Raw genomic sequence first — 27,413 nt, forward strand, 5'->3', positions numbered from 1 at the left:
GATGATAGACAAATTAGCCATCATTTTGCACAATGACACGTGAACATAAATGAGTTATAATTAAAGTGAGAACTGTCTAATGCTAGCTGTGAATTAAACTTTACTGTAGTTTAATACACAACTGTAAATCTTGTTCAATTCACAATTTAGTATTGTTCAATTCACAATTTAGTATTGCACTTTTTTCACTTTGGGAAATTTTTCCTCTAGATGACACGATTGCACCCTATTCCACAGTTACATGATATGCTTGTTTTTGTAGTTTTATTCTTTTCTGTTTTAAATTTATAGTTACATGCTCTTGCCTTATGTTTACACATATAAGTAACAAAGCAACTATAAAGTAGTCATCTTCTGTGTAAGATGAAATCTCAGTAGAAAACAGCAGAGTGTGATATGGTGCAAGCAAGAAAGGCAGTCTACCAGAGCTGAAAGATATGCTTAAACAAATAGTTCAGCTAAATGATGGTGATACAACTACATCATTGAAAGTGTTGACAATGAGCATGACATCATTTGACTGAAATGTCCATTTAATTCTATCCAAATTGTTCAGCCATAGAGATTTTGCAATTCACTACAGCACTACCATCACATTGCCCTAGCTTTAAAATAATACACACCTTTGGTTCATTTGGATTAGAGTTTTGTTACGTACTGACAGTCATGTACTACACCATTTGAGTAGTTTGATATGTGTGCCTTTCACTGAATTTGTAAATACAGTAGTATCACGTGCTGGAATCATGCATATAGTGTTGTACATCTGCATACAGTAATCAAGTGCAGAGAAACACTAACCCTTCAGTCATTTGGAAATGTAAACTGATAGTTAGTTTACACCTACTGGACCTATGTTTTGCTACATGTTGTCAGAAAATATGAACTGTAGTTGATGTAGTTAATTAGGTAGGGAAAGATTAAGACACCCCACCAATAGCTTCACTTAGTTGCTTTCTCATGTGGCTGCTAACATGTGGAAACATTACCCACAATTAACTGTTTTAGAGGAATTACTTCTTTTGTGAAATCTGTGTCTAGCTCCTAATATAATCCCAATAAACTGTGGAACCTAGGGTCTTCTCAGTAAAAATTGTAATGCTGTATTTTCCTGTAAGCTTTTAATAGTTACTGATATCTTAGTAAAGCTTGGACCTATGTGTAAGTCAGAAATCATACAATTAGGCTAAACATGGTTATATAAACTAGTCCAACAGTACAAAACTCAGCACACAGTAGCAGCCATCCTCCCATTTTCACATTACAACCTACCTCATATGTTTCAAAAGCATAGAAATATGTCACATATTGAAAATATATTTGAGCATATTCTACCAGCACTTAGGTTATGGAATATGCTTTCAACTTAATATAGTTGTAGTTATGGAATAAACTTGCAACTTAATTTAGTTTATTCCATTTTCATATGACAAACAACATATCAGGCTCATTTTATTTCATTCTGTTCTGGCTGCTAGTAGATATTCCAATCCATATTGAAACAAACAAGCACATTGGTAGATAATGTATGTCTTAAAAGGGTCAGAATGTTTATTGTTGCTGCTCTTACTTGGTTGTATTTGTAGAGTGGAACAGCAGCCACTCTTTGTTGCACCCTACACCCAGCTGTAGCCCTAGGGTCTCAAATCAATTAGTATAATCTCACTTGTTCTAATTTTATCAGTTCCTGAGGTTCTTTTAAATTTGCCAACACTCTTTTAATATAAACAACTGGACTGAACTCACACCCTAAGCGTTATTTAACAAAACTGACTTTACTAGTTGGGTTTCCTAGAAATAAAGGTTTTCTCCTGTATATGAACATGGCAGAGCAGCAGTACCATATAAATATCATAAAAACAAACTCACAGAACATAACAGTGTGCTAAAGACAATTCAGTACTAGGTATGGAAACAGGAATACACAGATAGACCAGGAAAAGTGGGTTCACCATACATAGTATATAATATATATTATTTAATAACATGGAGATATTCATAACATGATTTGTCATTGACAGTGAAATAGAGTCTCCAGTAGAACTAGCTGCTAGTGCAGAGGCTAATGTTAGCAACTAAAGAGTACAGTGCTGAACAATGCTTGACAGCATGTGTTCATTTTTCATCTCTGAAATTCTTCTGTCCAAGACCAGGAGCAAGGTGGAGGGGTTGAGTTTTAAAGTGCTAATTGGGCCTCTAGTCCTGGGGAACTATAATCAAAAGTCTTTTAACAGGCATTAAAAGCGGGTACATCATGTGAAACTGAATCCTGTTGCTCCAAGTGTTAATGTGAAAAAATACCTGTAGTTTGTCTTTTGTGGAGTGGAAAGGGACAAAAAAGGTAGGAGAGATGCAAGCTGTCATCTGTGTGTTTGGATTCAAAGTATACAAATTGGTTAAATGGGGGTGTCTGAACACTGACCCTGACTTGGACTTCTACGCAACTGATGAGATCTGTTTTTCTTCGGGGTCAGCTTCTGCCTCACCATCCCCCATCAGGGGCTGCCTCTTTTTCAGCTCGCGTTGATACTTGGCCATCAGGGAAGCGTAAATGCAGCCGTACGCAGCTGCTGCCACCATCATGATGCACACGATCCCACACACCACACCGGCAATCACCACCGTGCCAATGGCCCGCCGTACGCTCACAGGCCGGTAGCGCTGCTTAACGCAGTCTGGTGGCTCGGTCTCAGTTTGGACCACAGTGCTTTCAGGTGAAGGAGCAGCGGTCGCCCTTGCACATGGTGGAGAGCCGCCGCTCATCACTCCAGCCCCAACCCCATTTTCATCCTCTAGTTGGAGGCAGTAGTTGAACATCTCCACTGGAACGGTCCGAATGTCCCGCCCCCTGAGGTCTTTGGGGAGGGTGCACTCCACAGCATCGACATATCCCCCTAAGGGATAGATGGAAAGAGAAAGATTAAGAGTGAGGATCAAATTACAGCACTCCACAGTAAAATAGTGGTCCTCAGTAATTAATCTGAATTACTGTTTCAAACCCTCTAAACTAGCCAACAAATGGGTCTGCTGTCCATTTTATATGTATGTGTGTGTGTGCATGTGTATGTGTGTGAGAGAGTAAACTGATGCATAATTGATGGTGACATACATGTAGTGCTCTCACCATCTGTGTAGCTTTCTGCACACACACACACACACACACACACACACACACACACACAGAGACACATGACTCATCAGCTTTTCACATCTATAATAAGATCCTTTTTTTCTCAGAAGGATTTTCTAGCTGCCTTATAGATTTATCTGGCCTGAAATTGAGAGGATTGTGTGAGTGCAATTCATCTCTGTAAATCATCTCAAGTCTGAATGAAAGTGTTAACTCTGTGAATGTGTTTCTGATTGGGTGTATGTGTATGTTCAAAGAAAACACATGTCTACAGCTGCCTAGTTCTCCAGTCACTTCTCTATTAGTAAGTTTAGTAAGTTCTGATTACAGTAGGTTGCAGTTCTCCACAAAGAAAGAAGTATGAATGCTTATATTCTGCCTTGGAAATAATTTTTTAAAAATGCAGTGAATAAATGCCAAAAAAAAAAGGATGGAGATGTCACAGGAAAATACCTACAGACACATATCCTATTAAGATTTTACTACACTTACACACGTTTATAATTTAGTTGCTCTCGTGCAACGGTTGTCTCACCTCGGTAGATTAGCCACTCCATCCAGTGCTTGAAGTCGCGTAAGTTGCAGTCACACTCCCATGGATTGGAGCCTAGCTCCAGATGCTGTAGGTTCATCAGTGGCTCAAAGGCTGCCCTTTCCAGTGCCTGCAGCCTGTTGCTAGCCAGGGAGAGCCACGTGAGTCCCTGCTGCTTGTCCAGTAGGCCCAGCGGCACAACGGCCAAGCCATTCAGAGACACATCCAACCGCCGCAGGCCCACCAGACCCTGCAGGATGTGACGGTCCAGAGCAGTGAGACTGTTGTTCCTCAAACTGAGGTCACTCAGGGTGGCCAGCTCAGCAAACAGGCCGGCCGGCAGGTTGTCCAAATAGTTGTTGGACAAGTCCAGCCTTTCTAGGGAACTGAGGTTGGCAAAGGCCATGACAGGCAGTGACGAGAGGTGGTTGTTGAGTAGGAGGAGGGTGCGTGTGGTGGATGGCAGCGAGGACAGGATGGGGAGTGCAGCCAGGTCCCGCCCACTGCAGTCCACCTCTGAAGAGCTGCACACACACACAGGTGGGCAGCTGGAGCAAGGCTGTAGCTGCACAACCAGCAGGTAGAGCACGCAGGGCAGTGCTGAGATGGTGAGATGAGAAACATGAGAAGAATCGATAACTTACAGTATTCCAAACAGTATCCACTTTAATGGAATGAATTGGACATACTTCTTTTCACAAAGTGTAAATTTGATTGACAAAAGTTAGCTCAAAGGATGTACTATAATCGACTCATTATGCACCTATACATACTGTTCTCATTATTGTATGTCTGTCAGACAATCGAAAGTAAGCAAAGCTCTGACCCGCAGTCATGAACAGGACATTTAGAAGCACAGCCAGAACAGACATAGATTATTAATGAGGGAGGCCAAAATCACCCGAGGCCATTGGCCCAGTGATGGACAACCTTTAGATGCTTGGGCATGTTCAGACATGTGGTTAGTCTTTTACAGTACTTATTAGTGTACTAATGATTCCCTCCCCTTTTCATAAATGAGCAGTTATATTTGTTCTTTCTTTAGTGATTTTGCTAGCCTACTTGCCTACCATTAACCAGGGCCATAATACAGAAACCCATAGTTTGAAAATTTGATTATACACAATGGAAAAATGTGAGCTCTTATAATGTTGTATCAGCTGAAGAATAACATATTTAATAGTATGGACCACAACTGAAATTATCCTTCTCTCACTCTTACATTCTATGAAAATGCTGTAACATGTATGTTTGAGCTGGTTAACTGAAAAATTATGCAATGCCATCCTTTCCACTAACATCCTCCACACACAAAACTGTACTTTGGGGGAAAAATGTGAACTGGAGGATGTTAGTTCTAAACTCATATAGTTCTCATATCAGGGCAAGAATATGCCAACAGTAAGACCAGTAAGACATGAGTCACAAATTGTAAGAAGGCTGATTTAATGTAAATAAGGTTGCTGCATGCCTGCATGTTTGTATTGTTTTTGTGTGTGTCTATGTGGAGGGTATTGGATGTTCTGATGTAACTCAGAAGCAACATGCCTTCATGCTTTAAGAAAGTGCTGACATTATGGGAAATGTTCTGTGCAGTGGACTGGGTTTTTATGTTTTGTTTTGTTTTTGGCATGTGTGTGTGCATTACTCTTTATGATAAGAAAAACATTTTGGTGTGTGTGTGTGTGTGAGAGAGAGATGGGGTGGGGTGGGGGGTGGATGCTGTGTAGTGCAGGACAAGTGAATTTGTTGCAGCTTGCAGTGCATGTGTGCCAAGATGTGGGCTGAGTATGGAGCTACGAGTTATAATTAATCTGTCAGATGATACGCCTCTGTCACATTGGAAACACTGTAACCCACTGGATAGATAGTCTTGTGTAGTCTTTTCTGGTCCTGTTACCCTGCAGTGTAGTCTGATACTTTGTGGGGGGGGGGGGGGGGGGGGGGTTTGTGTGTGTGTGTGTGTGTGTGTGTGTGTGTGTGTGTGTGTGTGTGCACGTGCATGCATGGGTGTGTGGCATGTGGGAGAGGCAATGTTTGGAGGTGGGTGTGTAAGTGTACAGACACCTATGACACCTGAGCCTTGCCCTTTAGTTTGCCCTGTGATCCTAGTGTAAGGTGAGACATGCTGAGTGTGGGTTATCTTCATAAATCATTTATCCCTTTCATACCAGGCCAGACTATGAGTTTCCACTGTTCACATGTTTACTCTTAGCAAGACTACAAACATGCTTTCATCTCATGGTGTATAGTTTTTAAAACTGATATGTCAGCTGACATATAGATTTTAAAACTGATCTGTCATCTTAAACCACTTGAGGCTATTAAAGAACATTCACAATAACAGTGTGAATGAGACATTGAGCACCACTTATGAAGTGTATGCTGAACATGGTCCACTACTAACATTCTTGGTTGTTTTTTTGTTTGTATGCGGTTGGGGATTTTTGCCAGCCTAGAAGAGGCATTTTTGTTGACTGACTGACTTGACTCCCATTGTTGAAAGGAACAAGTGCAACAGGTCTGATTGCATGGGCAGAAGCTAACTAGCTAGCTAAGCTGTTAGCAATGAAGTCATGAATAAACATCACAAAGTAAGCAGTTATCAAAGAGGGATTATTTTCACAAATAAGTAACTTGGTGATTTGTAATGTGGAATGATAGTGATGAGGCTAATTTTGATGAGGATTACTTTAATTAATATTAATGTGGCATGTTCTATCATGTTCTGCTTTCAATTTAGAAAACAAATTTTTGCTGCTTTGGACATGCAAACATAAGCTTAAACTCATTTAATTGAGCTAAAAATCCAGTTTTTGCAAGCCACTTATTTTGCTAATTTATTTAATATGGAATGTTTCCCTATGCTCCTATCAAACTACCGACATCTCTAAAGCTTACTGATGAATAGTATTTCCACAGCATAAATTCACAGGTGTGATTTACTACTACTACTACTACTACTACTACTACTACTAATAATAATAATAATAATAATGCATTATATAAACACTGCATTAAACTCTATAAAAGCAAACTTCAATTTAACAAATAGGCTAACATACTGGTCCAGAGGAGGTTGGACTACCATCTTCTCTATCTATGATATAACCATCATCTATAGTAGTGATTAACTAAAATTTACTTTTAGCAATGCTAAAATATAATGCTGTGTGTCTTAACTTGAGCATAACTTACGGAATGTTTAAAATTCAAAGCTATGTGTCAGTTTTTTTGTATGAGTTGTTCTTATTGGTGTTAAAAATAAATAAATAAACTAGAACTTTTGATGCAAAACCAAGCTAACAAACCTGTCCAGCACACTATTGGAGGCACATTTTTATCGTCTCTTTCATCTTTTCCTTTTCTTATGCACAAAAACATTTGGGTCATCGAAAAACTAAACCTTATTTTCAGTTATAACTACAAAGCAAAAACCTTTACACAACAAACCTAAACAATGTTAAGAATATTGTTGTTAGCACTGTTTGTTTCACTCGCTTCGTTGTACTTCCCTTAGATATCCCTAACTGCTAACTAGTGTCTGTGACGAACATCAGTATGACGTCATTTTCATGCCAAAAACAAAGGGCGAAAAATATAAACATGCACCTTTTAACATTTCATGTGCAAAAACACATGTCGAAAAATATTAACGCGCACGTCTCTCACGAGCGTAAATGTGAAACTCGCGAGCACAGAAAAAAGAATTTACTTCGCATTTATGTAAAATATCAAATTGGCTTTCTTCATTCTCGAAGTTTTTTTTTTCATCTGTATGGAAAACCAAAGGGGTCAAAATTTGTCTCAAACGAAACGCGTTTCATTTGTAAAACTTCGAAAAAAGCGGCGTTTTGGACGCTTTTCCTCCACAAAATACAGCGTTTTTACGTCGTAAAATACGCAGCAGAAACCATCAAAAACACCGTATGTTACTCCGTTTATATGTCAGTTTAAAACTCCGTAAAAAGCGGCGCTTTAAGTGTTCCCTTTTTCTATGCTGCTTTGGCGTCCCTACAGTGACGTCCCTATAATGGCGTTTTATAATAAGATAATGAGCTCCTCCAACTGGTCTGACCTTGTTCGTGAGCAATTGGGTGAAGACAGTTCAAATCTATTGGCTGTCAAAACCAGTAGGAGGAGCTCATTATTTTTACTATAAAAGTGTTTTAAATTGTAGGGTCGCCAAAGCGGTATAAAAACGGCATTTTGGAACACTTAAAGTGGTGCTTTTTACAGCATTTTCAACTGACATAAGTAAAATATGGCAGATCATTTTGTTCTGTGCATTTTACGGCGTAGTGAAAAATATTGCCGTATTTTGCGGCGCAAAAACGTCCAAAACGCCGCTTTTTAAGGACGTTTCACAAATAAAACGCATTGTTTGCGGATAATTTTGACCAGTTTGGCTTTCCAAATTGATCACTACCCTCACGCAACAAGTAAATTTCCTTCGGCTTCTTTTTTTTTGCTCAAGTTTTGACATGGGGGTGGTTTTGACAGTTTGGGGGCGGGCTCATGGGGGCGTATAGGTCATCGAATGCTATTGGCTAATGGCTCCTGGTTTTGTGACTGACAGCTGACTAGAACCTTTTCCAACAAGACTGCGAACGACGAGGAACGTACACAGGTGTAAGCTAGCTAGGTTAACAGCAAAAAGTGGGTTGCTCTAACTCATAATAGTAATTTTACAGTCAGGCTTAACACTTTTTTTATGATCCGGCATTTACTATTTCTTGTTGCTCCTGTTCCATGCAGACTTTGTTAACCACGTAAAGATCAGTACAAAAGCCTATTACCACATTAGTATTGCTTATCATAAGAGGCAAAAACTTATGTAACTCGCCTGTCTTCGTTCCTTGTCACCTGCCATCTTCTGGTGAAGTACACTATCAGTGGGGGAGGGGGGATGTGCGCCACCACCTCGCTTAAATGTAGATTTTTTTATTGGTTGTGCTATTAAGTCTGGCTACCCACCAGCTTTTGCCACAGATCAGTGCTCCAAGTGGTTGTTAAGAAGAGTGATTTTTTTTCTTTTCCAAATAAACAACTTCAGCGTAATCTAAAAGTGGTGGGGTGTTAAGAATTACATGACGGCACACTCTCTTCCGCGAATATCTCTCAGGAGACATGTACCCACCAACTTAGGAACCACAGTAAGGCTGCTGTCAGTTGTGCGACAGAAAGGTTAGACTATTGACTGTTATTTGTCAGAGGGCTGTTAATTGGCCTTGTCGTTTATGCTTTATAGAAATTTTGCCTTCGTTCTTTTGGAAGTAATCATATTATAAACACTTTTGGTACTGGTTATTTTTTTGGAAAAGCAAATGGATTTGTTGTGTTTCATAAAGAGATAATAGTTTTGACCTTTTACTGTATACGCTTCTAGACTAGATGGAGATGTAACGTGAATAATCTTGGAAAGGTCTAGCACAACCTTTTTACAAGCAATGCTTATGAAGGTGAAGATGAAAAACTCAGTTTCCCACCAGTTAAATCTAAGCAGCTTGCCGTAGTACCCTCTTCTTCCATTGTCTACTTCAAGCTGCCTACTAGTTGTGTTTATGGACTCACCTTCTGTATGATGTCAGTTTTAGGGGGAGGACATTTCCTGCAAGTTCACAGGTATGCCCAGCCTCTGCTGACCCAATTTTTTTTTATAGAGAAACTACATTATAGATTGTGTTCACATTGCCTGGTAACATCTTTAAATGATGATAATCTCAATGAAGCATCTATGAATAACAATTATGAATGACTGAGGCTGCTCCATGCCTCTGGTCTCACTGTTTATCCTATTTAAATTGTGTGTGTGTAAGGGCATGAAACCTAAAAAGGAAGGAAAAGAGGACTGCCTTGGCTATAATTCATATTTGTACTAATATAATTATATATTTTTCTGTAGCAAATTTCTTTTGCTCTGTTTATCTTTCACTATAGTCCCCTCCCCCACATTCCTTAAATTTTTCCCCTCTCTTTCTTCCTTGTTTTCTTATCATTCTGTTACAATATAAAAATTGTTTTGTAGTTGCACCAACAAATCACATTAAGACGTGTAAGGCAGATGAAATTCACTCTTCTTTGGGACGCCAGATGGCTTTGACCAGCCTAACGTGGTCTCGGAGTGTTTCCACAGAAGTGTTGATAAACACAGCATCAGTACACATCAAGACAACACTGAGAAATTAGATTTTACTCCAATGGGCCATATCATTATTTCAGAGCCATGTAAGATATTAAGAAGCTGAGGATGTACATGTGCGCCTGCGTGTGTAAGCATATGAAGGCGAGATATAGAGAGTGAATTGAAAGAGTGTTGAAGAGCGACAAGAATAGCAAGAAAAAGCAGCTTTGTTTATTGATGAAAAAATACAGAAATATATGTTGCTTTCCCGCTCACTGTGGCAATATGGAGGGAAACAATATGTGTCCTTCATAAGACCAATGCACTATGCAGTCTTGATAATGATTCCAAGCAAATTTGCTCATGTCTTAACAGCAAACAACATACACATGTTTATACTCTGTTCTGCTCATGTCAGTGCTGACTTTATTGTAGTAATTTGTCATTTTTTAACTACTGAACAAAAACCTTTTACTTCCTCAAAGATTTTTAGGCCAATTATCACTGTCAGAGAAAAATGAATACCATTTTTCCAAATTCTACTTCTTCAGTTTTGTAATCATCTTCCCTACTACATTTACCCTTAAAGATACATCTGTATAAGATTTCAACCAGTATAGCTGGATATTCAGTTGAAGCATAATATTTATTATAATATAATACCAATAATATTTATTAGTATGATATCTTATGTACCAAGTACTACTCAAACTAGCAGGCCAACAGTAATTTATTATTCTGATTAGGTCCCCACTGTATGTATTTGTATAATCTTGACCATTTAAAAATACTAACACCACAAAAACTAATAAAGCATTTATCTAGTTGGTATTTTGTTAATTACAGCATAAGGATGACTGGTCTGCCCTAGCGTTCATTCATTGCTCATTATATGAGTATTTTAGCCTATTTCTTTATGTGCAGTGTTACTACACTGAATTTGTGTTGCTGGGCAATGAAGCTGCAGCACAAAATGTGTCTTAGCCTGGGTCTCTTCAGCTTTTTAATCAGACATATTAACACAAACTTCCCTGCTCCATCTGTCTCTATATCAGCTGGTAATTTCTGTTTCTTTGTATGTGTGTGTGTGTGTGTGTGTGTGTGTGTGTGTGTGTGTGTGTGTGTGTGTGTGTGTGTGTGTGTGTGTGCGTGTGCGTGCGCAGAGATGGAGGATTTAGTTGAGATGAAAGCTGTTTTGACTAAAGATAAAGACAGCATCTTGAAATATTAGACCTGAAGATGCTTTTAGGCTTGTTTCTCTGTGTTGCCTTGTACCACTGTACTATCACACACTGTACTGTATACGTCATTGTCCAAAACAGTACTGCAGTAGATGTTGGCACCATCTTTGCTTTTTACACACACACACACACACACACACACACACACACACACACACACACACACACACACACCTGAGACCTATAATCATGGATTCAGATCCATGCAGTTAGTCACTGTTTTGTCACTCAGCAGTACAAATTCCAGCTGTGTATGTGTGTGTGTGTAAATAGCAGAATGAACGTTTTTGAAATAACTAAATATTTTCTCATTAAAGCTGAGCTTACACATCTACTTGCAGTGAACATATCCTAAACTCTAGCCTCTATTACACCCGCTTAGATTTATAATGAATATTAAAAACACATACATTTGTGCTTTAATATATATTGATATCAGTATGATATATATCCGTGGTTTGCAATTCATGTCCTAAAGACCTAGTAAAGTTTCAGGTTTTCCCTGCCCCAACACACCTGATCCAGCTCATCAACTAATTATCAAGTACTTCATGAGTTGTATCAGGTGTGTTGGGACATGGAAAACTTTAAAAGGTGTGCAGGGCAGGCGGTCTCCATAGCTGGAGCTTAGAACTGCTGATATATAATACATATGTACCAATATGGAGGGCCAATACTTAAAGAGGTGAGCTGCTGATGAGGTAATAACACAATGTGTGGATCAAGTTAATAGGAGATGCTAATCTAAAGAAGCATATGTTACATGCTCATCTTCTGTGAAGAAACCCTACCACCAGATCTTGGGCATCAATTACCTTAGATCAACTTAATCTCTTTATGCCTTCTGTGTCACTGCAGTCTGCACTGAGTTTTAACTGCACTGCAATCAACTTACCAGGGCTGCTCTGAGTGGTCCTCCTGGAGGGCCTCGCCACAGGTCTAGTGGAGAGTCCCATGGCTGCACGTCTACCTCTCCACAGCTGTGTCTGGTCTGTGCCTGTGTGTGCCTGGCTCAGACCTGGCTAGGCATCAGTGTGTGTCAGTGCCAACTCTCAGCGGCACAGGGCACACAGTCATCAAGCAGAGAGAGAGTCTGGAGAAGAGAAAGTGACAGAAAAAAATCCAAGTGAAAAGTGCATTCTTGTATAGTTTGTCCTTAGACAGTTGTGGACCAACAGCTGCCTCTAGTTCAGAGATTCTCAGTGTCCATCTTGGAGATCTCTTTGCACATTTGTTCTGTGATGCCTACTCTGTCAGGCTGTTTAAAAGCTTGATTGCCTGATGAGTTGGATCAGGTGTGTTGAAATCCCAGGAAGTACAGTGGGGCCAATACAACTGCAGTACAACACATGGCAGCTTTAAAGAGCACACTTAAAGGTTGAGTTAATTTTAGAAAATGGGGACATAGTCACTTGATTTGTTGTAAAAATAACGTAAGGAAATAAGTGATGTTGCCAGTTATGAATATCATTTAATGTGGTTAAAATGAATTAAACCAGTCATTTAATCTATCACAAAGCAATATCTGATACTTTGTTGCAGCCTTTAATGTGCAACTTCACACTACCTAATTGTTCCACATTATGTTTATAAGAATATTATGAGATTAAAACCAACAAAAATCAAGATCAGCCTAACAGTATTTGTTTGGTGCCATTCAAGGAGCTTTACTAACCCTATGCTTGTAAGATCTTTGCTCAGCTGTTAAGGATATTGTTAGTGAAACAAATTGTATGTGTATGGGCTTGTGGGTTAAAATGTAATTTTTTTTCTTTAGCAACATTAAGCAGAATATTACATAAAACCAACGAAGAGCATGTATCAGCCCATTAGGTACTCCATGAACATTTTTGTCAAGTATTAAAAGCCTTGGTTCTTCAACTTAGGTGAATAATATTTGTGATTTACAAGTTGTCATTGTTATATGCATTTTTGAAGAAATACATTATAATAACAGAGTACCATTTAAAAAAATACAAATTTGGTTAACAGGGAAAGAGCTGTTTAGGAGGAGACAGTTCAGCATTATTAGCTGGCTGGCTATTTGCTTTGTTGAGTACTTTGAGTTAAATATTCCTTTAAAGAAGGCCTGTGTGCTTTAACCCCTGTAGTGTACTTGATTGAGCAGGTAGAGCATTGTGCTAGCAACACCAAGTGCATGGGTTCATTTCCTTAGAAGTCCATGTACTGTCATGCTGATCAATATATAAGTTGCTCTGGATCATTTACCAAATGCTGAAAATGTATTCACTTAAGATGGAATAGTGTTTGGCTTTGGAAAAGTGCATGGCAGAGATGAGTGTTTGGAATAAAAGATATGTGGGCAAGTGATGTGATTCAGGTGCCTGTTTCTTGGTGCACATATTTATTTTCTCCAAAGCATGCATGTGCACCTACATGCATGCATACATTCTGGTTGTAGGGAGCGCATATGTTGAAAGTCTAAAGGGCTGAATGCTGATTCAAGTGGCTCAAATTACTGGTATGGTGTTGTCGAGCAGAGAGTCTGTGTTTGTGTAATGGTGTGTTTCAAGTGGTGGTGTGGCTTTGGTAGCAAGGTCAGGAACTCCTTTTAAAAGGAGGTAATTTCATAAATGGTTATGAAAATGTGAGAGAAATCGTACCTTCCAGTAAGAATCCATATATAAAAAAATTCTCAAAAATGCATCACAATTATTGACACCCCTAAAAATTATTGTGAACAAGATTCCAATTCATATTTTACCTTTAAAACGTAAGTCCTTAGGAACTATTAAGTGTTAACTATTAACTATTAGCATCTGTTTTATCCTCATTTTATGAGAAGATAACCTTAAGTCAATTACCCTTAATCAGCTAACAAATTTGTGAAAGGTAAGAAAATACACAAATGTTGTTGAACTTGAAAAATAAATTCATATCTGAAAACATTTATACTAAAAATATCTATCACCTGATAACACTATTTAGGTTTCATACAACTGGAACTCTAATGAGTCTTTCTACTGGAGAACACAACTATATTAAATACAGATCATGGTGAATGAGAATGGTTTGAAAGGCAAAATGTTCTTTAAGGATCACAGACAGTAACAGGAGAGGTTACCAAATCTCCAAAACTACAGTTAGACATCAACTACCAAGTCTCCAAAACTACAGTTAGACATCAACTCAAACTTTCATTTGATCTAGGCGTTATAAAAGTGTGTTCTCTTTTTACAACCACTGTAAGACGCTGTATAACAAAAGAATATGCTGAATATGATCTAATCCTCATTGTGAAGTATGGTGGTGGATGTTGTGTGATGATGTAATGGTAGTATATGGTGTACGATGGTGGACGTGTTATGTGGGCCTGTTTTTTTCTATCAAATACCAGATTTTTATATAAAAATCTGACCTTTACCATGAGGGTTCTTGGTTTATATTTGGATCTTTTAAGGGGACTAAATTATCCTAGGGTTCTTGGTGTATATTTGGATGTTTTAAGGGGTTTTAAGGGGATACAATCCACATTCTTTGTTTTATTTACCAAAGAGTAAGCTTCCAGAGAGGAGATCACAGGTCCATCTCACCCCACTGGAAACCTGTGGGATGAGCTGAAGAAGAGACCTCAAAGCAAGGAACAAGGTTTTTGTAAGATGGTCTAGGATCTCTTCATCTGACTTTACCCACTTTTCCAGCATTATTAGAGATGCAGTGCTATTATCTTGGCAAAGAGAGGCTGCATACAGCACTAAATTCGTGTGTTGTCTATAAAGTTTTGAGAAAAAAAGTTACAATTCATTTTACAATTTTTACAATATTTACAATTTATTTTCTTTAAATAAATTTAAGTCATTGAAAGGTTAGATTTCCCTCATTTTCAGTGTAAGATCAAGCCAATAAACAACAAAGACATTTTTCATAGCCTTTTTAGGTCTTTACCGAGGGTGCCAATAATTCTGGAGGTCAGAATTGTATGTGTGTGTGTGTGTGGTGTTTTGAATGACACTAACATACCTCAAAGCAAATTTGAATTTAGGTATTCACCTTCAGTTCCTAACTAATGTTAAACACACACACACACACACACACACACACACACACACACACACAAAAACAAAAAAAACAAAACAGACTGAGAGTTAATAGAGGCTGGAACAGAACAAAGATGCTAGTAACAAAGGCACTAAGGCCTCTGGCATCAATTATTGAGAGCAGTCTTTTAGAGAAAAGGAGACACCCATATATGCTCACATTGAAACACCAGACACACAAAAATACCACAGATGCACTCAAATACATGTTTTAAAAAAAAAAAGTAATTATATAACATTATTAAAGTTTTCAATTGCATATTACTGACATATAATAAGACATATACAAATCAGAAATCAGTCTGTGAGAGGGTATTTTGTATATGTGGGGGCAGGGGTGTGCATGTATGTGGGTGTGCATGGTGGGGAGGGGGGCTTCCAGCCTGAGCACTAGGACATACGCCATTTCTCTCACATGCTCAGCTCCCTCCGTCTCTCATTCTCACATGCTCTTACTCTTTCTCTCACTCTTGCTCCTCTTTCTCTCTCTCTCTCTCTCTCTCTCTCTCTCTCTCTCTCTCTCCTCTCTCTCTCTCTCTCTCTCTCACACACACACACACAGGCTGTCACACAAACACACACATACACACCCGCGTTCTGTGTAGATGTGTTAATGTTTGTGTCTGGCTCTAATAGATAACATCCGATTTTCTGAGCTATGCTGATCTCGTGGCCCACAGTGAGCATTCAAAAGCATCTCTCCTCCCTTCTATTGCAAATATGCTATTACCACAGCCATCACATATGAAGTAGAAGCTATTCAATCCATTACACCTGTGAGGAATTAAATGAAGACTGCAACAGGAGGTAAATCTAACCTCAAACATACTCAAACGGTGGAATAATGATTGATGCATGTATACTCATGTGTTCTTGTGTGTGGTGAGTAAAGAAGAAGGCAATTCAGACACACTCACCCCCTCTTTGTCCGCCGCCCTTCTCAGCTCTAACCTCCCCGAATACTGGCAGGGTTTTTTTTGGGGGGGATGGGGGACCAAAACGGAGAAACACAGGAGCTGCTTCTATAATCCTCCGATAGGGAAATGAAAATAATCTTCTGCTGACAGTAGCAACAGCAATCCAAAAAAGATAAAGAAATAGGAGGTGTTATAAAGGAGGAAAAAGCTAATTAGAATAACCAAGAAGAGAAAGATCAAGAAGGGAGAGTTGAATCCTGCAAAGCCTTTGCTGTCATACCCGCATAGAGTGAGTGGGTTTATTCCCAGTCTCAGAGTCTCTGTGGTTCACAGCTGATCGCTCAGTCCGGTCTGTGATGGTATGCCACTGACTCCACAACATGTGCCTTTCTGTGAGCATGTGTGTGTGTGTGAGCGCACAAATACGTGTGTATGTGCGTGGGTGTGCAGGCGCCCCTGTGTATCTCTCAAAGCTTGTGCTATCCTCGGGGTAGCCTTCACCCTACACGCATGCCTGCATGTGTGTGTGCGTGCCTCCTCCGTCTGTGTGTGCAGTGAGGCGTGTAGCAGGATTGTATGTGCCAGGCTTGGCTTGTCAAAGATAGTAACATTAGACCATGCTGTGTCTGAGAGAGACAGAGTGTGTGAGAGAAGGAGGGTGCGAAGGGGAGAGAGAGAGAAAGGGAGGGAGGGAGTGATCAGCTGTATTGAAGACCTAGTTGATCAAATGCTGTGAGTGAATTGGATGGCTTCTTCTTATCTCTTTTTCTCTGTTCCTCTCTCTCTCTCTCTCTCTCTCTCTCTCTCTCTCTCTCTCTCTCTCTCTCTCTCATCCTCTTCCTGTCTCTTCCTCCCTCTCATCTCCATCAGTCTTTTGCTCTCTTTCTCTTCTGCATCTCTGAGGGGACAATAAGGGATTGTTTCAGTAGTGTGCATCTGTGCCAAAGAGAGAGAGAAATAGAGACACCATGGATTTATGCTTGTGTGTGTTTGTGTGTATGTGTGTGTGCATGCATGTATGATCCAGAGGGTTTGTTTAAAGTGTGAGAGAATAAACCTGTTTCCAGAGTGAAATCAAGAGCAAGTGTGTGCAATTGAAAAGAACAGAAGAGAGGGAAGAGGCGAGTGTGTGTAGGTGGGAGAAGTCTGACTGACATAGAGAGATATGTAGGGCTTTTGTTACTGTATTTACTTAACCCTACCCTGCTTACCTATAACCAGTCATAGTAATATGTGGGGGTGAACGTTGTAAAACTTAAAACATTTATCTCACTACATATTATCTTTGACAGTTGTTCATGGTAAGTCATGAACAGCTTTTGCACCGTTCATTGTAAGTCATGAAAATATGCATAATCAACTTTATGAAGTTCGTGCTTTGTCAGAGGTTTACTCATCAGCCAGCCTAATTAATGGTTTAACCTAGTAAATGTGTGTAGCAAACTGGATACTTTACAGGAAATTGGTGTTGAGTATATATAAAATTATACCTGATACTTTATTCTAGTTAGTGAATACATAATGTTAAGATCTGAGCTTCATGTGAGTTCAACATAACATGATTTATTAGCATAATACAAGCCAATGTATAACACATACATACACACACTCACCAGACGCTTTATGAGGTACACATGTTAAAACATTAATGTGAATATCTAATCAGCCAATCACATGGCGGCAACTCATGCATTTAGACATGTGGACATGGCTTGTGGGCAGTGATAGCTCAGTGATACTTGACTAGTAATCAGAAGGTTACTGGTTCAAGCCCCAAGTTGCCACTGTTGGGCCCCTGAGCAAGATCCTAAACCCTCAATTGCTCAAGTTGTATTCAATCATAACTGTAAGTCACTTTGGATAAAAGCGTTGGCTAAATGCCATAAATGTAAATGTAGACAGGGCCAAGACAACCTGCTGACGTTCAAACTGAGCATCAGAATGGGGAAGAAAGATCATTTAAGTGACTTTTGAACATGGCATGGTTGTTCATGCTAGGCTAATCAGGGATTTTCATTCACAGCCATCTCTAGGGTTTACAGAGAATGGTCAGAAAAAGAGAAAGTATTCAGTGAGCGGCAGTTCTCTGGGTGAAAATGTGTTGTTGATGCCAGAGGTCAAATGAGAATGGCCCGATTGAAAAGGCAACAGAAAGGCAACAGTAACTCAAATAACCACTTGTTACACCCGAGGTATGCAGAAGAGTATCTCTGAATGCACAACATGTCAAACCTTGCAAATGGGCTACAGCAACAGAACACACCGGGTGCCACTCCTGTTAGCTAAGAACAGGCAACTGAGGGCTCACATGGGCTCACCAAAATCGAAGATTGCAAAATCATTGCCTGGTCTGATGAGTCTCAATTTCTGCTAGAGCATTTAGATGATATGTTCAGACTCTGGCGTAAACAACATTAAAGCATAGATCCATCCTGACTTGTATCAGGCTGTATTAGGATAGTGGTAGCTCAGTGGTAGCAGGGAAAGGGGAGGAGGTTAAGACCAGGAAAACTCAGCAACAATCTCTGGATATACACACAAAAACATGGCAGATATATATATATATATATATCTCAATCATGTTTTTGGGCTGTGGGAGGAAATCATAGACCCCAGAGGAAACCCACACAGACAAGGGGAGAACATGGAAACTCTAACCAGAGAGGGAGTTGAACCCAAGACTTTAGTGCCAAAAGGCAAACATTCTATCCACCAGGCCACCTTATTTAGATGCTGCAGCATACCTGAGTATTGTTGCTGACCATGTCTATCCCTTTATGACCACAGCTTACCCATCTTCTGATGGCTGTTTCCAGTAGGATAATGTGCCAAGTGAGAAAGCTCAAATAATCTCAAATTGATTTCTTGAACATGACAATAAATTCACTGTACTCAAATGGCCTCCACAGTCACCAAATCTCAATCCAATAGAGCACATTTGGGATGTGCTGGAATGGGAAATTCACATCATGGATGTGCAACTGACAAAACTACTGCAATGCTATCATGTCAATATGGTGTAAAAGCTCTGATGAATGTTTCCAGCACCTTTTTGAATCTATGGCAGGTTTAATTAAGGCAGTTTTGTAGGCAAAAGGGAGACCAAGCCGGTACTAGCAAGATGCACTTAATAAAGTGACCAGAGTGTATGTATACACACACACACACACTGAATGGCCAGTTTAGAAACACCAATCTAATAGCACATAGGACCTCTTTTGACCTTCAGAACTGCAGCAATTTGTTGTTCCCACTGCTCCCAATAAATTCCATTAGGTATTGAATTTGTTCTGCATGAACCTTGGCTCACACAGACAAGCTAGCTCTTCACAGTTGTCACAAATTAGATGGAGGTGCTGAGATGCTCTGACAGACCATTCTACCTCATCCCAGAGATGCTGTATCAGATTAAGCTCTGGAGACTGTGAAAGCCAGGGAAGCATGGAAAGCTTGCTGTCATGTTCCTGGAAACAATCCATGACTATACGAGCCTGGGGTATGGTGCACTGTCCTGCTGAACATGTCCTTTTGCCATAGGGCAAACTGCTGCCTTGAAGGGATTAACTTGGTTGGCCACACAGTTAAAGTAAGGTTTACTAACCAAACATCCATCCATGGGTATAAGAGGACCCAGGCTGTGCCAAGAAAACATTCCCCACATCATTACTCTACTTCCACCAGCCTGTACTGTTGGCACCTGACAAGAAAGGCTCATCAATTCACATTGTTTGCACCAAATTCTGTCCCTCCCATCAACTTTGTGCAACAGAAATCTGTGACACAGTTTTTGTGCTCTTTTGCCCACTGGAATCTTGGCTTTCTGTTTTCCTTAGACACTAGTGGTACTTGATCATCTCCCTACTAATTATCAATGAGATGTGCATTTGGGCATGCTAACTGGAGCACCAACATTGTATTCAGATGCAATTTGCTTGACGGTGTACAAACTGTTCGTCAGAACGATTCATGACTTCCTCCTTTGACCCCTTTGGTCAATGAGTTGTTTACATCCACAGGATCCCCTTTCACTGTTTTTCCTCAATCACACCATATTCTGTATAATCTCAACAGCATTGCATGAGAACTCCACAAGCTTGCCAGTTTTTCAAATGCTGGCCCCAGCTCATTTAGCACTGATGACATGCTTTCAGTGGCGGGCTGTGCAGTTCACAGCTAGGTTTTCAGTGATGTCTTAACTGAATTAATCCACTTCTTAATACCATCATTATGACGCCACAGCTGTAGAAATCATCATTATACAGAAATGCAGTGTAACAGTGTGTTGCATCACAGACAGGTATCTCATGCAGTGAGAACAAATGTCAGTACTAAAGCAAGAAATCCAATTGACACAATTCAACAAATCTTCTTTCACTGCAGCCATAGCTACACCACATACATCATCTTTAGTAGAAGCATCAATATTAACCTTACAGAATTCATTTTTCTGAATTGAAAGTGGCAGACAAATCCTTTGCCTGGCTGGGACAGACTCGCTAGCTTCAGGGTTGGCTGACCTTTCATCACGATGTTTAACTTTTCTTGAAAACTCTGTCTTGAAAATGGCTTTGTAAGTATATATGTGACTAAAACAGTTTATTTTCCTCTGTCAGCCATTGTTTCCTCTGTCAGCCATCTTCAAAAATATATTTTTTGCATGCGTAAGTCACTGTAAATGCAGTTTGCTAACTCTGACTAGTACACGGACACACTCTGAGCATCTAATGAAAGGATGTGAAAATTCCAATGTTACTGTAAGCATGCTAGATTGCCCTGGTGTCGCAAATTCGAAATCTGATTGGTTAAAGCATAGAATAGACTATTAGGAATAATTAAATACATATTCATGAAAAAATATATAAAAACATTTGTCAGTGATTCTGTTTAGGCCAGCAGAGAAGGCCTTATTTGCCCTGATGGCACAACACTGCCTGTCTCATTTGAAGTTGCTCAGATCACTCAATTTTTCCATTCTTGTGGGGATTCTTACTGGAACTGATCCACTGAAAACACGTTCACTAGGTCATCACTATGCTGCACTCTGCAGACATGTGTCTAATTTCCAAACATAAGCTCCAAAGTTCCAAACCTGAAAGGGCAAGTGTCTCTTTCTCTAAGCCTAACTCCTCAGTCCACCAGTTCTGCCCCTACTCTACTCTTAGCTTCACTCCAACATTTCTCCAAAAATCCTCTCGCCAGGCCTGGATGTCCTTCAGTCTTATCTTGACCAAGAATAGAGTTTTCCACAACTGACCAATCAAAAGTAACCAGATGCTGGTATTACCTCATCATTGGACAACAGCCACAGGAATTCACACCTCATATGACATTTGATTTACACATCTTGAATAACAATTGACCATTTGTGTTGCAAGAGTGAGCACTGTGACGTGACCACTCCAAAGTTTGTGACAACACAGATATGCACAGCAGTGGGAGCAGATGAGAACAAGACTTATAAATCATAATTAGTTACCCATGTTGCTGACTGTTAGACTGTTAGATTGTCACTAATGTTAGTTTTGAAAGCCAACCTTGCCAGTGTGGAGAGAGCCAAAGATTAGCTCACACAATCTCTCACACAGATGCCTTCAGTGGATAATCAACACATATACGTGTACATGCACTCACACACACACACACACACACACACACAATCATACACTGTGTCACTAGGGATTAATGGCAATTGCTATTCAGTTGCCAATACAAGTGTTATATATTCAAAACTAAAACTTCAGGAGCGGTAAAAAGAAAAATCTATCACTTTTTAGATTAAATAGCTATCAAGTAGTCCACATTGAGAATATACACAGTATCCACTGCTTTTAAATTATGCAAATAAACTATAAAGATGACATCATAAACCAAGATGCTAAGATGACAGCATAGTTATGAGATTTTCTTAAGAAGTATGTGGTACCACATCGTGTATGTGATAATTTTATGCAATCTAGGCTAGGTTGTAGTGAAATGAGTCAGTTTATTTTAAAGTCTAGTTAATGAAGCTTGTTTCATGATGATTTTCCTTAGTGGTTTGTTGATCAAATATTCCTCATAGGTTTTGCCAAGGTGCAGGGTTCTGTGTGTGCGTGTGTGTGTGTGTGTGTGTGTTGATGCTAAAATTACTCAGTTTAACTGGCATCACTGATTACATTTTCTCATTCTTTTAATCAATGATGTGATGATATGATAGGTCTGACAATATAATTGAAATAGATGAATAGGTTCTATTGCTGTGGCAGTGATGATGACGACGATGATAATGGTCATATGGGTAGTTGACACTGATGCATAACTCTGGTGGCCACATATTATTACCAAGTTCTCTATGTCTGTGTGTGTTAAGGGTGCAAGAACAGAATTGGACATTTTTGTTTATTATTTTCACTTGTGTTGCGATTTTATGAGAAATATTTTAATTGCCACAATGAAGTAGTCACCCAAGAAAGAGACGCATTTAAGATTTTCGAGATTTTAATCACTTGAAAATTCATCAGCCCTGCCAACACAGCAAAAATATGAAATTCTATGAAAAACAACAAAGAGACAAATGCTTTGTCCCTTTGTCCCATTACCACTGGTAATGGCACAGTTTCTGAAACCTAAAAAGTACATGAAAGTACAGAAGCAAAAGTAATTTTAATCTATTGTTTAATGACCAGCAATTTTTGGTTGTGGCTGATACAGGAATTCCCCCTCCTAATGAGTCATGCAGACCCATTATACACTCTGCAAATGTCAGATGATCCACATTTTTGCTCTGTTCCAGCTCCAAATTTGCTCTGTTCCAGCTCCAACTTAGCCATTAAGAACACAAAATATGTTAGAAATGTTCTGGAGGCTAGGTTACAGCAAACAAAGTGAAGCATTTATATAAAAATCTTTTTTATTTTTGCTTGCTAAAATTCTGTGTAGTGGGAAGTGATTTTTTTTTTAGAAGTGTTTTCGACCTAGAAATTCTGATTCATGGCTCTGTGTGAGGTAATTCCTGTGGGCGTGGTCTTTCAGCAATGGCTGTAATTACAGCACACTCTTAAAAACTACACTTATTAAGATTATTTAAAGGTTTTGCATAGTGCATCATGGTGCTTGATATTATTAACTTTTCAAGCGCAGATGTCTGTGCTGGCTCCTTTACCTTATTTTCAGTTCACCCATCTGTAATAGTTTTAATGAGCACATTCATACCCTTTCACAACTTTTACAAGTGACTCTAATGTGGATTTTGTTAACCTAAACAACAGCAAGGGCCATTGTGGGATTATTGGTAGAAAATCTTACAGGAGATTTATGATGCTGTTTAAACAAAATTTAAATGTCAAAGAAGCCTGCTTATCTTACTGTGGATGTATGTATTTTGTGCATGTGTGTGTTGTGTGTGTATCTAATGCAGAGTGGCAGACAATGAAAAGAGCATTACATTTTACTGGCATGTCTCCAAGGTGTCGCCAGGGGCTGCAGTGACATCATGTTACCTAAGCAACAGGGCGAGAGAGAGTATGAGAGCAAGATGGCATTGGCTCAGTGATTTGCCTGAGTCATTGTTAGCATTTGTAAGCTTCATAATTGGTAGCATGCATGGAAATCTGGTGGTTCAGTTATCATGTATATAAAAGCACAGTGCTCTCATCTCAAAGCAGAGCTACATTCCACATATGCTAGAGTGTGGAAATTAGCATATCAGTATTTGAAGAGGGAAGGGTAGTAGTCTGTAGCCAGTGGAAACATTTCATATGTTGTCTTTAAATGCAGGGAAGTAGTGTTATTGTGCTGTATTTAATTTTATTTATTTATCTATCTATCTATTTATTTATTTCTATGTTTGTGTGTGTGTGTGTGTGTGTGTGTGTGTGTGTGTGTGTGTGTGTGTGTGTGTGTGTGTGTGCATTTATTGACAAGACTTACAGTGTCAATTTTATATCATCAACTCACACTACATTGTGAGTTGTTTAAATGTTACAGATATACACACAAATATGAAAACATGCAGATTAGTGTGGTAATAAACTTGTTTTAATTTGTTGGTCTATTCAAAGACACTGTAATCAAGTTTGCCCACTTTTATTCATGGGTTCTTGGTTAATAGCCATAGCCATAGCAGTAACCAAATTGTATAGGTCCTGCTGGGAGACTGTAGTTTGCAACCACTACAGTCTTCTCTGGACTTTAGATAATATTAATTTATCTTCAAATCATACATTCAGGCCATATTTGGTTCAGTGTTTCTGAGTCCTTCTATTCATCTAAAAAAAAGGAAAAACATTGCAGGTATGGTCTCATTTACTCTCATTTACTGAGAAAAACTCCCTATTTCTGTTATTATTAAAATTGTCTTCTTTTGTGCTTTTATTAAACTCTGTTAATGAACTCCAGTCTGATAGATAGCATAGTCCTTAATCTCGCTCTTAGTCTGTCTGCTTTATTATTCATAGAGCTTTTTCCTCAAATGTCCAATTTATTACAGCTTTATCAGGCCTGACACCCACCACATTACTGTTCAAGGTCTGACTTAAGTTTAGACTTCACATTGAACTAGAACTAGAAATCATAAAGAATGCTTAGAAGTTGGTGTTTCAGTTTAGAGATATCTGGACCAAAAAGTGTTTCACTTAAAACTGTAGAAGTGTTTAATGTGGCTTGTTCTGAGAACCATTCTATAGTATCAAAGATATCAACTGACAGCACTACATTCCAACCTGTAGCTCAATGCTGTCATGTATTCATCTTGCCCATCCTGCTTATCACTCTGACTGACAGCTATAATTAGCTATAATACTTGTTTGGCAAGCAAAAGGGGTATTATAGATTCAGAAGGTGTGTCCTTTTTATATAGGTGCCCTGTGAAAACAATCTTTGAGCTGTATGCACATAATGATGCTTACCATGAACTGCTGTGTTTTGTCTTTTTAGCCTTGTGATGATGTTTGATAAAACTCATTTTCAAGAAAGGACTGAAATATATTAAACTATTCCAGAGGAAGCTTGTTACCATCAATCATTTATTGCAAGTATTTGAATAAAATTGACAGAGAAGCCCTTTGTCCTTGTTTGGCCTTTGTCATGCGCTGGTGTTTTGAGTCTCTCTTTAAGGCCATGTACTTCTGGAGGAAAACCATGAGCACTTCCTTATGTTCTACATTGGCCATCAGCCCTAATTAAGTAGAGATCCATCACCTTCACCAACACACTCCATCTTCACCTCATTAGCCTATCTGTCTGTGAGATGTGTCTCTGTCTGCTTTCATTCGTTGTTTTCACACTTGCTCAAATGTGCCTTTGAAATTCTTGGCTCTTGTATAGTTCTGAATCTGGTATTTATAATTTTTTTGTCCTCACCTACCTATTTTATAACTTTGATTGTGGACTTGCCTGATTTAGTCTTGTCTGCCTGTTCTTGTCTTGAACCAATATTTCATGAATGTGCTTCCACTTTAACTGATTCTACAAAAGCTGTAATTAGATTAGATTCAGCTTTGTCTTTGTGCTAAGTAAAAGGATGATGAAACACAGTTAGCATCTGACCAGAAGTGCAAATAGCAATGTAGAGTGACTTTTGATAGTAAGGTTCAGTAGGAGTGATAGTCAAGTGCAATAGATGCATAGCAAATCAAGGTAAAATCAATTATTTAAGTTTAGATAAATATAATTGTCCAATGCCATAAATAAATGGAGCTAATGACATGGACAGTCTTTGTATGCTATGTATAATTGATTGAAGGTGTACAGAGCAGTTCAGAGATTGTTGAAGGGGGAAAGTTAGCACATTGCAGGGAGTTCAGCCAATGCGCAAGACCCTGCAGAGACTAGTGATGACAGCCAAAAAGATTGTCAGGGTCTCTCTCCCCTCCATCATGGACATTTGCAACATATGCTGCTTTTGCAAAGCTACCAGCATTGTGGATGCACTGAAGCATTTGGGCCCTTAGAACCAGGCTGTGCAACAGTTTCTTCTCCCATGCCATCAGACTCCTCAACTCCCAGAGTTTGACAACAAATATTTAACAAATACAATATTCCTTTTAACAATACTTAAATTAGTGTACTGGCTGTTACCTCAGTGTCAGTTGTATGCTATAGGCATATCTGTTATAATATCACAATATGGTACATTCTTCTTCCACCCACTCAGTGTCATGCACTGGTTGGTGTTGCCCTGTATGTTATCTGTATTTCATATTTATTGTTTACACTTATGTCCTTCTTTTGTGTTGCACATTGATCCTGGAGGAACATTATTTTATTTCAATGTATACCTGTTATAGCTGAAATGAAAATAAAAACCTCTTGACTTGAAATGGATAGCAGAGGAGAAATGGACAGAGGAGGAGAATAAGCTGTTCCCAAGTCTGGTAATGTGAAAGCAGAAGTTCCTGTAGGCCTTCCTGGATGGGAATGGAGTGAACAGTCCATGGTTGGGATGTAAGATGACCTTGATTATTCCTCTCTCTCTTCATAGATTCTACTTACCATGAACATCCTCAATCGAGGCACCAGTAATATGCTGGGCAGTTTCACTATCCACTGAAGCAATTTACAATTGGAAACTGAGCAGCTGCTTTGCCACACATTTATGCTTTAAATGGTACAGTGATAGAAGATCACCAGGATCTGAGTGAATAGGTGAACCCTCCTCAGACATTTCAGAAAGTAAAGATGCTGTTGCATCTTCTTAATCAGGGTGGAGGTATTGAAAGCCCAGGTAAGGATATCATAAATGTGGACCACCCAGAAACTTAGTCACACATTCCACCTCAAACCTAATGATAGTGCTCTGCTTGGTTCAACTTAATTCCACTGTGAACTCCTTGGCCATCTGGGCGTTATAGGAGATTGTTACTGCCACACCATACTGCCAGGTGCTGGATGTCTTCCCTGAAAGCAATCTCATCCTCAGAGATTATGAGACCTACTACTGTGGTATCTGTGAAGTTCATTACGGGGGTGTAGCCATAAGCAACTACAAACATGACAAGCTGATTGGAGTGGACTTGTTGCCTTTTAGTGTAAAATGTGTGGAGCGGTTTATGCATTCTCTTGGATAAAATGTGCATGGACACAGTGTTGCGAGCTCATTTCCTATAATAATTCTTGGTTTGGATGTGTAGATTGAAGTACAAAAATTCAGCATTTACCCCCAACAGAAGTAAAAGCCATGGTAATGCAAGCAAACGCATTAACTTTGATTGCCAACTCTCTCCTTCTATAATTTACTCACTCAAACTGGCAGGGAGTGGTTCGCCTTTCTACTTTCTCTTGTTCAGTCATCTCCTCTACTCTGCCTTATTTGCCTTTCATTGTTTCTTTTACATATTTCTTTAATCTGTCCTCATCTGTTGTCCTCTTCCTCTTCCTACCTCCTGCACATCTCTACTCTGTCTTATTTCCTCTCTTCTTGTTTTCTCTCTTGC

General features: G+C 39.2%; 2 protein-coding genes across 14 annotated transcripts in view; one reads left to right on the forward strand and one right to left on the reverse strand.

Moving 5' to 3' along the window:
- The window catches only part of cacna2d4a (calcium channel, voltage-dependent, alpha 2/delta subunit 4a), a 76,289-nt gene that overhangs the window by 30,868 nt on the left and 18,008 nt on the right, over positions 1–27,413 (forward strand). The window lies entirely within an intron of this gene.
- lrtm2a (leucine rich repeat transmembrane protein 2a) lies at positions 516–16,758 on the reverse strand. Of its 6 annotated transcripts, none has more exons than XM_035523815.2 (6): positions 16,283–16,758; positions 16,003–16,142; positions 11,923–12,120; positions 3,666–4,262; positions 3,110–3,139; positions 516–2,894 (listed from the first exon to the last, which is right to left on the reverse strand). In XM_035523815.2, the coding sequence occupies exons 3-6, from the start codon at positions 11,981–11,983 to the stop codon at positions 2,437–2,439; spliced, it is 1,146 nt and encodes a 381-aa protein (XP_035379708.1). In that variant the 5' UTR covers positions 11,984–12,120; positions 16,003–16,142; positions 16,283–16,758; the 3' UTR covers positions 516–2,436. The 6 variants fall into 6 exon arrangements, with proteins under 6 accessions (XP_035379708.1, XP_081568865.1, XP_035379707.1 ...); XM_081712739.1 differs by adding an exon at positions 15,009–15,051 and having other exon boundaries at positions 16,003–16,758; XM_035523814.2 differs by having other exon boundaries at positions 16,003–16,758.

This window comes from Electrophorus electricus, chromosome 4 (genome assembly GCF_041902795.1).
Source record: "Electrophorus electricus isolate QZ-2024a chromosome 4, ASM4190279v1, whole genome shotgun sequence".
In the NCBI taxonomy this organism is placed as follows: Eukaryota; Metazoa; Chordata; class Actinopteri; order Gymnotiformes; family Gymnotidae; genus Electrophorus; species Electrophorus electricus.